This window comes from Panthera uncia, chromosome B4, assembly GCF_023721935.1.
Source record: "Panthera uncia isolate 11264 chromosome B4, Puncia_PCG_1.0, whole genome shotgun sequence".
Taxonomy (NCBI): Eukaryota; Metazoa; Chordata; class Mammalia; order Carnivora; family Felidae; genus Panthera; species Panthera uncia.
Genome location: NC_064809.1, coordinates 41,630,413 through 41,639,990, shown reverse-complemented (window position 1 = coordinate 41,639,990; position 9,578 = coordinate 41,630,413). Strand labels below are relative to the sequence as shown.

General features: G+C 43.9%; 1 protein-coding gene across 1 annotated transcript in view; it reads left to right on the top strand.

The window, feature by feature from the left end:
- Positions 1-8,056: 8,056 nt before the first annotated feature.
- NANOGNB (NANOG neighbor homeobox) overlaps positions 8,057-9,578 on the top strand; it is a 49,888-nt gene continuing 48,366 nt past the window's right edge. The window contains exon 1 of the mRNA XM_049626655.1: positions 8,057-8,161. Coding sequence (XP_049482612.1) covers positions 8,057-8,161 — 105 coding nt within the window. The remainder of the gene's footprint in view (positions 8,162-9,578) is intronic.

Genomic DNA, 9,578 nt, shown 5'->3' with positions numbered 1-9,578 from the left:
AAACAAAAAAAAAAAAAAAAAAAAAAGACTGGACGGTGCAGCTCAGTGGTTCTGAAGGTGAAGTTTCTGCTTGACCAGCAGCATCAGTTCCTTGGGAACCAGTCAGTCGTGCAAATTCTCAGGCCTTACCTCAGGCTTAACACTGGGGGGGTGGGGGGTGGGGGTGGGAGTGGAACCCAGCGATCTGTAGGTTAGCAAGCCCTCCAGGTGCTGCTACCTAGATGTGTCAAATGCACCTGATGGAGTATCAGCTATTTCTCTACGGCACCCATGACGATCCCAAAATGCATGAGGCCATGCAAGCATCATTCACATATATTGAGAGGAAATGTTTGTTCTTTTTAATTTTTTTAATGTTTATTTATTATTGAGAGACAGAGCATGAGTGGGGGAGGGACAGAGAGAGGGAGACGCAGAATCCGAAACAGGCTCCAGGCTCTGAGCCGTCAGCACAGAGCGCGACGGAGGGCTCGAACCCACAAACTGCGAGAGCATGGCCTGAGCCGAGGTCGGACGCTTAACCGACGGAGCCGCCCAGGTGCCTCCTGTTCTTTTCTAATAAGAAACTTTTTTTTTTTTTAACTTGTGCCAGTCCGAGAATTTCCCCCCTAGCAGTGCGTTACCAATGCCCCTCCCCCCCCCATCCTTCTTAATCATGGTCTCAGTTCTGAAAGCCAGCACAAGAGAACTACAGTTCTACACCACTATTTCTAGCTGTGGTATCCAGGTGGCTCTGGTCTGCTTTGAATACTCTATTTTTTTGCACAGTAAATGCTTTGAGCCCCAGGGACAGTCGACTAAGAGCACCGAGAGGGCACCAAGAGGCAGGGGCTGGGCGGGCAGTGGCTCCCCTCTGCCTCACCGCAACAGCCTATCTGCTGCCGAGATCCGGGTATGAGCTTTAACCACAGCAACTTTAATATCCTCTGTTCAGGCTAGAATTACCGTGGCTGCTGGCACCAGACCTGTCCTCCAAGAGGGCCTCGTTAAAGGACGTACAGTGGATTCATTCCAGTTACAAGACCTTCAAAGACTCTCCGATGGTTGGTTTCAGCCCCTCCCACCCCCAGTCTGGACTGGGTCATATGCACACCTGCTTGCGTCCTTTGGCCTTGGCAGTTCTTTGTCAGACTCCCTCTCCTGGAAGTAGCTCTGCTTCCCCATCACCTGTGGTCACGTGGTAGGAGAGAGAATTTTATTTTTTTTTAACTTTTTAAGTGTTTATTTATTTATTTATTTTTGAGAGGGAGAGAGACACAGACACAGAGAACAAGTGGGGGAGGGGCAGAGATGAGCGACAGAATCCCAAGCAGGCCCCACCCCATCAGCACAGAGCCCGATGCCGGGCTTGAACCCACAAACCGTGAGATCGTGACCTGAGCCGAGATCAAGAGTCAGGCGCTCAATTGACTGCACCACCCAGGAGCCCTAAGAGAGAGGATTTTTAAAGGGCTGGAGGAAAAAACATCCACGGTAACTCATTTCCTGCTGTGGGATTTTAATTTTATTTATTTATTGTTATTTTCTTCTTCATTCTTTTTATATGTTTTTAAATTTTTCTGCGGTTACATGAAATGCATTTACTTCAAGGGGAAGGCAAAGTTTATGTCGAAGGCATTTGTTACATGTTGATTTGCTACCGCTGGTAGGACAGGGTTTTTTGCTCCCCAGTGAGAGTGTATTTATTAAAAACAAGGCAGGGGTGCCCGGCTGGCTCAGTCCATGGAGCGTGCACCTCTTGATCTCGGGGTTGTAGGTTCGAGACCCGCGCTGGGTGTAGAAATTACTTGAAAAAAAAAAAACAACAGAAAATCTTTATAAAAACAAAAACAAGGCGCAGGGTTGTTACCACAACACAAATAAATGCCCTGCAAGTTTCCTGTGATTGGGATGGGAGGAAGGTAACAGGAGGAAGGAAAAACACATAAATCTGATTTTTCAGCATCCGTAGACTCACTGATTCGCATCAGTGGACCTTGGGGGCGTTATGCTAAATGAAATCAGTCAGAGAAAGACACATACTATATGATCTCATGTGTGGCAACCAAGTAGCATGGTGTTTGCCAGGGGCTGGGGGTGGGGAGAGAAATGGGGAGATGTCAGTCAAAGGGTAGAAACTTTCAGTGGTAAGTTCCAGGGATCTAATGCACAACATGCCGAGTGTGGTTAACAATCCTGTATTGTATCCTTGAAATACAGTATTGCTGTATTGAAATCCTTGCTATAAGAGTAGAATTTTAATGTTCCCACCATAGCGACAACAACGATGAAATGATAATTATGTGAGGTGAGAGATGTCATCGTCATAACCTCACTGTCATAAACATTTTGCAATATATACAATGTAGCCAATCATCCCCATGTACACCTTCAACTTACATGATGTTATATGACAGTTAAAGCTCAATAAAGCTGAAAAAAAATAAGAGATTCTGTAAATCCTTACCCTGATAAATTTGAAACGTATATAAAAATGAAAGTTTTCCTACAAAATCACAACATACCAATAATGTCTGAAGAAGGAAAAAAATATGGAGAGTTCTATATGTATTTTTAGACAGCTCGAAGTAAAACCTTGTCACAAAGGAAAAAACAGGTTGGAGAACTATTTTTTTTTTTTTTTAATGTTTATTTCTGAGAGAGAGACAGAGCACAAGCAGGGGAGGGGCAGAGAGAGAAGGAGACAGAATCCAAAGCAGGCTCCGGGCTCTGAACTGTTAGCACAGAGCCCCACGCAGGGCTCGAACCCACAAACTGTGAGATCATGACCTGAGCCAAAGTCGGTCGCTTAACCGACTGAGCTACCCAGGGGCCCCTGGAGTACTATTAATATAACAGCAGTTGCAGACTTAAAATATAAACAAACACTGAGCCATAAACGTTACTCACTCAGTCCTCAATCTGGGAAGATTCTGATAAAACAGACCCAGAAGGAGGCACAAGGCTCCCAATCGCCACTTTTAAGGATGAAGTAATGTTCCTCTTTCTGACAGCAGATGGAGCGAGTGAGACACGTACAACTTAACAGTGGCAAACCGATAAACGCACTTTATTCTCTTATGAGGATTTAAGAGATGAAGGCAAGGGGCTTTTCATGATTGAAAGTGGCAGAGTTCCTGAATCTAATGTGTCAAACCTGGTGGGAATTTTCAATGCTGGTAAGTCCAGCTCCCAGGCACCCAAAAGCTGGGTTACATTGCACATACTGTGGAGAAGCAAGGGGGTTTATTTAGGTTTCTAAATAAGAGAGAACTTGGGGCGCCCGGGGCATTCAGTCGGTTGAGCGTCTCACTTCAGCTCAAGTCATGATCTCACAGTTCGTGAGTTCGAGCCCCACATCGGGCTCTGTGCTGACAGCTCAGAGCCTGGAGCCTGCTTCAGATTCTATGTTTCCCTCTCTCTCTGTTCCTCCCCCGCTTTCTCTCTCTCTCTCTCTCTCTCTCAAAAATAAATAAAGATTTTTTAAAAATTAAATAAGAGAGAACTTGAAAGTGAAGAACTTAAAAGTGAAGCCGCCTTCGTGCCTGTCCCATCTGTAACTGGAGACCAGATGTCACTGCTATCCAGGAGAAACATGTACACGATGTTCACCAGGGAGCTTGTCCGGGGGCAGGAAAGGAGTCAGCAGAGAGACTAAAATGGCCAGGTGACAATACAACTCTTTAATTAAAGAAAAATGTTCCCACCACTCCCCTCAGCAGTGCTGCAAACCATCCATGGGATGAAGGGCTATACTGCGCAGAAGAGAGAGAAAATATCTGCTTTAAAAAGAAGAAAAACCACCTCTGATCAAAAGAGCTGGGTCTGAGTTGGTCAGATTTCAAGATATATGTTCGAAAGGATACATTCAGATTTTATTTTGTTTTGTTCTCATTTTCCTTTTTAAAATCCATTCTGTCTCTTCATTCATTATTAACAGAATAGTGGTATGTGATCTGAATTTAGGAACACCCTTACTCAACACACACATACTATTGGTAAACGTTAAGCATTACTTTATGATGATGCCATAGTTCTCTGGTACTGACTGGAACCACAATATTCATAGCTTATTTTTTATTTTTTATTTTTGGAAGAGTCCTTTGATGTTGAACACATTCTAGTGGTGAGTCCAGAAAAGTTTTTAAAATTAGATCACTTCTGGGGCGCCTGGGTGGCTCAGTCGGTTAAGTGTCCAACTTCGGCTCAGGTCAATGATCTCACGGCTCATTAGTTCGAGCCCCGAGTCGGGCTCTGTGCTGACGGCTCAGAGTCTGGAGCCTGCTTCGGATTCTGTGTCTCCCTCTCTCTCTTTGCCCCTCCCCTGCTCACACTCTCTGTCTCTCTCAAAAATAAACATTAGGGGCGCCTGGGTGGCTCATTCGGTTAAACGGCCGACTTCAGCTCAGGTCATGATCTTGCGGTCCGTGGGTTCGAGCCCCGCATCGGGTTCTGTGCTGATGGCTCAGAGCCTGGAGCCTGTTTCAGATTCTGTGTCTCCCTCTTTCTCTGACCCTCCCCTGTTCATGCTTTCTCTGTCTCAAAAATAAATAAATGTTAAAAAAAAATTAAAAAAAATAAAGAAACCTTAAATTTTTTTTTAAAAAGCTGAAAAGATCTGACCCTTCTCTAAAAAGCAAATTAAAAAAAATTAGATCACTTCTCCTATGCAATACTTTGTGCCGTAAATATCACCATGCCCATTATACAGATGTGCACCTGAAGATTAAGTCTTAGAAAACCTGAACGTTTGGGGGTGCCTGGGTGGCTCAGTCTGTTAAGCGTCTGTCTCTTGTTTTCGGCTCAGGTCACGATCTCACGGTTCAGTTTGTGAGATCAAGCCAGGCGTCGGGCTCCACAATGACAGCACAGAGCCTGTTGGGGATTCTCTCTCTTCTGTCTCTGCCCCTCCCTAGCTTGTTCTCTCTCTCTCTCTTTCTCTCTCTCTCAAAATAAATAAATAAACTTAAAAAAAAAAAGAAAAAGAAAAAGAAAAAAGAAAACTGGAACATGTGCCTTAAGTCACATAGCTAGGAAGTAAAGAAACTAAAACCAGATCTGATTGTTAAAAAAGATTATGCTACACAAATTCATTCTCTGAGACAACCTCTAAAATATGTGTTTGGAAGTCAGGAGATGGGTTGTGCAGACACTATCTTGTCCAGATGGGGTACGTGATATCACACAATCTCATCGCAACTGTTTCTGTGATTAGGAGGCTCTGCTACGAATTCTTCTTGGAAATTAAAAGGGTTTGTTCATTCTTCAGATGCCATCTTCCAGCAGCTGAGAAACATATCCACCTTTTCTAATCCTGGGACCAAATAGAGAGGCAGTTTCCAGTGATAAAAACCTGGATGATCTGAATGAAAGGGAGGCTTAGAGGGGACTGTGGAGGGAAACAGAATTCCAGAGACAGACTCGGGTAGAGTGTGAGCCAGGAAAGTGATATCTAATACCATTAGAGAGTGCTTCTCAACTAGGGGCAGGTCCCCCCCACCACCCCCCCCCCCCCACCCCCCCCCCCCCCCCCCCCCCCGGTCATTAGGCAGTGTCTGGAGACATTTGGGGTACATATGGGAATGGGCGTTACTGGTACCTAGTAGGAGAGGAAGGACAGGGACTAGTAAAGGGCAAGACATGTGGAGAAGGCACTTAAAACCTCAGCATTCCAGATAAATGTTTTAAAGGGTTATTTTTAGGTGTGCCTGGCTGGCTCAGTCTGTAGAGTATGCAACTCTTTATATATATATATATATATATATATATATATATATATTGTTTATTTTTTTTTTGAGAGAGATAGAGAGAGGGCAAGCAGGGGAGGGGCAGAGAGAGGGGGGACAGAGGGACAGAGGGTCTGAAGCAGGCTCCCTGCTGACAGCAGAGAGCCCGCTGTGGGGTCTAAACCCACAAACTGGGATCAGGACCCCAGCTGAAGTCAGATGCTTGACCGATGAGCCACCCAGGCACCCCTAGAGCATGCGACTCTGGATCTAAGGGTTGTGAGTTTGAGTCCCATGTTGGGTGTAGAGATTACTTTAAAAAAAATAGAATCTTAAAAAAAAATAAAACTAAAGGGTTATTTTTAAAGATCGAAATTAATGCAAAAATACACGATGATAACAAAATATAAAAATTGTAGATAAAGACAGGATCGGTAACAATGCCGAGCAGAGCCATATTGGAGCCTGCGGCTGAAAGGAAAGTCAAAAATACTGATCCTTTTTTGGGGGAAAATAAGTACAGTTATGCACCATACAATGGCTGAAGGGACTAACATAAGCTCTAGTTCCTAGCTTAGAGACTCCTCCTCTGAGTTCTTCTTCCTGCCCGGCTTGCTGTGTGGACCAAATTACTACTAATGCAGAACGCAGAAGTAACAGACTATAAATTGTCCCCCTCGCTTGTGCTCGGGACTCAGACCTCTGGAGAATGACCTCCTCTGAGCCCACTGGTATAAAATAAACCTCCTGCCTTCCAAGATCTCCAAGTGCCCCTTGGTTCTTCTGCCAGCATTCCAGCCTGGTTCCGTAACACTTTCTTTATTTAAGGAATTTTAATTAATTAAGCTTGTAAATAGAGTTAAAGGTTGAGGGAATCTTTAAAGCATATCATTTGAAAGCTAATTAAGCCAAATAAATAAGTGCTAATTAAACATTAGTCAAGGAACAAGGGAAAGTGAATGTTTTAAATTTTATCATAAAAAGTATTAAATTTATAAATATACGATGACAAGGGACGCCTGGGTGGCTCAGTCAGTTAAGCGTCTGCTTTCAGCTCAGGTCATGATCTCACGGTTAGTGAGTTCAAGCCCCACATGGGGCTCTGTGCTGACAGCTCAGAGCTTTGAGCCTGTTCAGATTCTGTGTCTCCCTCTCTCTCTCTGCCCCTCCCCCACTTGCTCATGCTTTCTCTCTCTCCCTCTCTCTCTCTCAAAAATAAATACACGTTGGGGCGCCTGGGTGGCTTGGTCGGTTAAGCGTCCGACTTCGGCTCAGGTCATGATCTCATGGTCCGTGAGTTCAAGCCCCGCGTTGGGCTCTGTGCTGACAGCTCAGAGCCTGGAGCCTGTTTCAGTTCTGTGTCTCCCTCTCTCTCTCTTCCCCTCCCCTGTTCATGCTCTGTCTCTCTCTGTCATAAAAATAAATAAAAACATTCAAAAAAAATTTAAAAAAAATACAAGAAAAAAAATAAATAAACGTTAAAAAGATTAAAAATAAACAAACAAATGCACAAATATAAGATGACTTGTACATTGAGATTCAAGCTGGTTTTTTTAAGTTTATTTATTTATTTTGGTGGAGGAGGGGCAGAGAGAGAGAATCCCAAGCTAAAAATCAAGAGTCAGACGCTTAACTGACTGAGCTACCCAGGCTCCCCTTGAGATTCAAGTTGTAAGAAAACTAAGTTTTAAAAACGTACAACCACAATAAATTGAATATTAATTTAAATGCAAGAAAATGTAAAAGGTTTTTTTTTTTTTTTTTAATTTTTGAGAAGCGGGCTCCATGCCGACAACAGAGAGCCCGATGTGGGGCCCAAACCCACAAACTGGGATTGCGACCCCAGCTGAAGTCAGATGCTTAACCAATGGGCCACCCAGGTGCCCCAAGTGCAAAACTTTTTTCTTTTTTTACTGTTTATTTATTTTTTGAGAGAGAGAGACGGAGTGCGAACAGGAGAGGGAGCCACAGAATCCGAAGCAGGTTCCAGGCTCTAAGCTGTCAGCACAGAGCCCCATGCGGGGCTCGAACTCACGAACCGTGAGATCATGACCTGAGCCGAAGTCAGACGCTCAACTGACTGAGCCACCCAGGTGCCCCCCAAATGTAAAACATTTTAAAGCAAAAAGCCCCACTCTGCCACTAAAAATCAAGTACAGGTTTGAGATGTTCTCTGGCTGGGGAGTCCCAGTACATGTAGGTATAAAGCTTCAAAGGGGACATGCTCCTCACAGATGGTGGCGTAAGCCGCAGACCGTTATCTGGGCACAACCCGTGCGTCTTCCCTTGTGCTCTTCTGCGAGATGAATGACCGGCTCATAACCAGGTAATTGTAATTGCAGGCGAAGGTGATGGGTTACTGGCTGGTCCTCGTGATGCTGTGGCAGTGTGACACGACCTACAGAGAACTCTCTTTCCTGGACGCTGCCAATTCAGGAATTATATTCCTGTTGAAGGTAGGTCTGGTCCAATAAGAGAGAGGAAAAAAAACAAAAGGCAAAATTAAAGCAAACTAGAAAAGAGCCAGCAGTTCAAAGAATGAGATACCAACACAATTAAACGTGTGAGTTTGGGGATAATTTCTTTGCCAAGGATAGTTTCCCTGGATGGAATCATTCGACTTAGCTAAAATCATTGATCTCTGAAAGGCACTGAAAACATAAGCCTTCATAACTGGAAAGATGATTAATAACCAAAAATAACTCAGGATAGCTTCAGTTGGTGTTTAAAAATACAAAATGTAAGAATCTTGAAACGAAAGATTCCTGAGCATGGGGGTGGCTCAGTCAGTTAAGCATCTGACTCTTGATTTCGGCTCAGGTCATGATCTCGAGGTTTGTGAGTTCAAACCCCACATGAGGCTCTGCGCTAACAGTGTGGAGCCTGCTTGGGATCCTTTCTCTCCTCTCTCTGCCCCTCCCCAGCTCTGCTCTCTATCTCTCTCTGAATAAACAAGTAAACTTAAAAAAAAAAAAGAATCTTGGGGCGCCTGGGTGGCTCAGTCAGTTAAGCGTCTGACTTCGGCTCAGGCCATGATGTCGCAGTCCGTGGGTTCGAGCCTCTCATCCGGCTCTGTGCTGACAGCTTGGAGCCTGGAGCCTGCTTTGGAGTCTATGTCTCCCTCTCTCTCTGCCCCTCCCCTGCTCATGCTCTGTCTCTTTCCATCTCTCAAAAATGAATAAACGTTAAAAAGAATTTTTTAAAAAAAGAATCTTAATACGAAAATAGGAATGAAGGATTAATGATGTTCTGATTGCAGAAGAGAGTGAGTGGGAAATAGATCTGAGAAATGATCTAGACTTTATTGGCCCTAACTCTCACTCTGGGGGAAAAAAATAACACAATAAAAAAAGTAATATTAAAATAACGAACTTGTTTTGGTATAACATTACCGATCAACTTTATAATCATGTGATTGTGAATTGACTTCTAACAATACGTAAAGCCATTAAGTTAGTCCAATGTATCAGTTTCTAGAAAGCTGATTGATTTGGGAGGAAATTTAATTTATGAGACCATAACTTCATCATTTATTAGTGCTATCAATAGTTTATAAATATTTAGAGAAATACACTCAAACTGTCCCACATGTGGCCAGTGAGAGCCGGTTCAACCTTCATACTCTCTCCTTTTGACATGTGGCCATCATTCTTTGAGTATTTCCTTTTTCCTTACTTTCTGGTACCACTAGATATCCCAGGCTCATCTTGTAACCTATAATTTATGGAATTACAGAAAGTAAATCCATCCATGGTAATTCTTGTTTCAGTACTTTGTTTTCCTGCTGGTGCAGTTAGAAAGCTAGATCACAGGGGCGCCTGGGTGGCTCAGTCAGTTGAGCGGCCGACTTCGGCTCAGGTCACGATCTCGCGG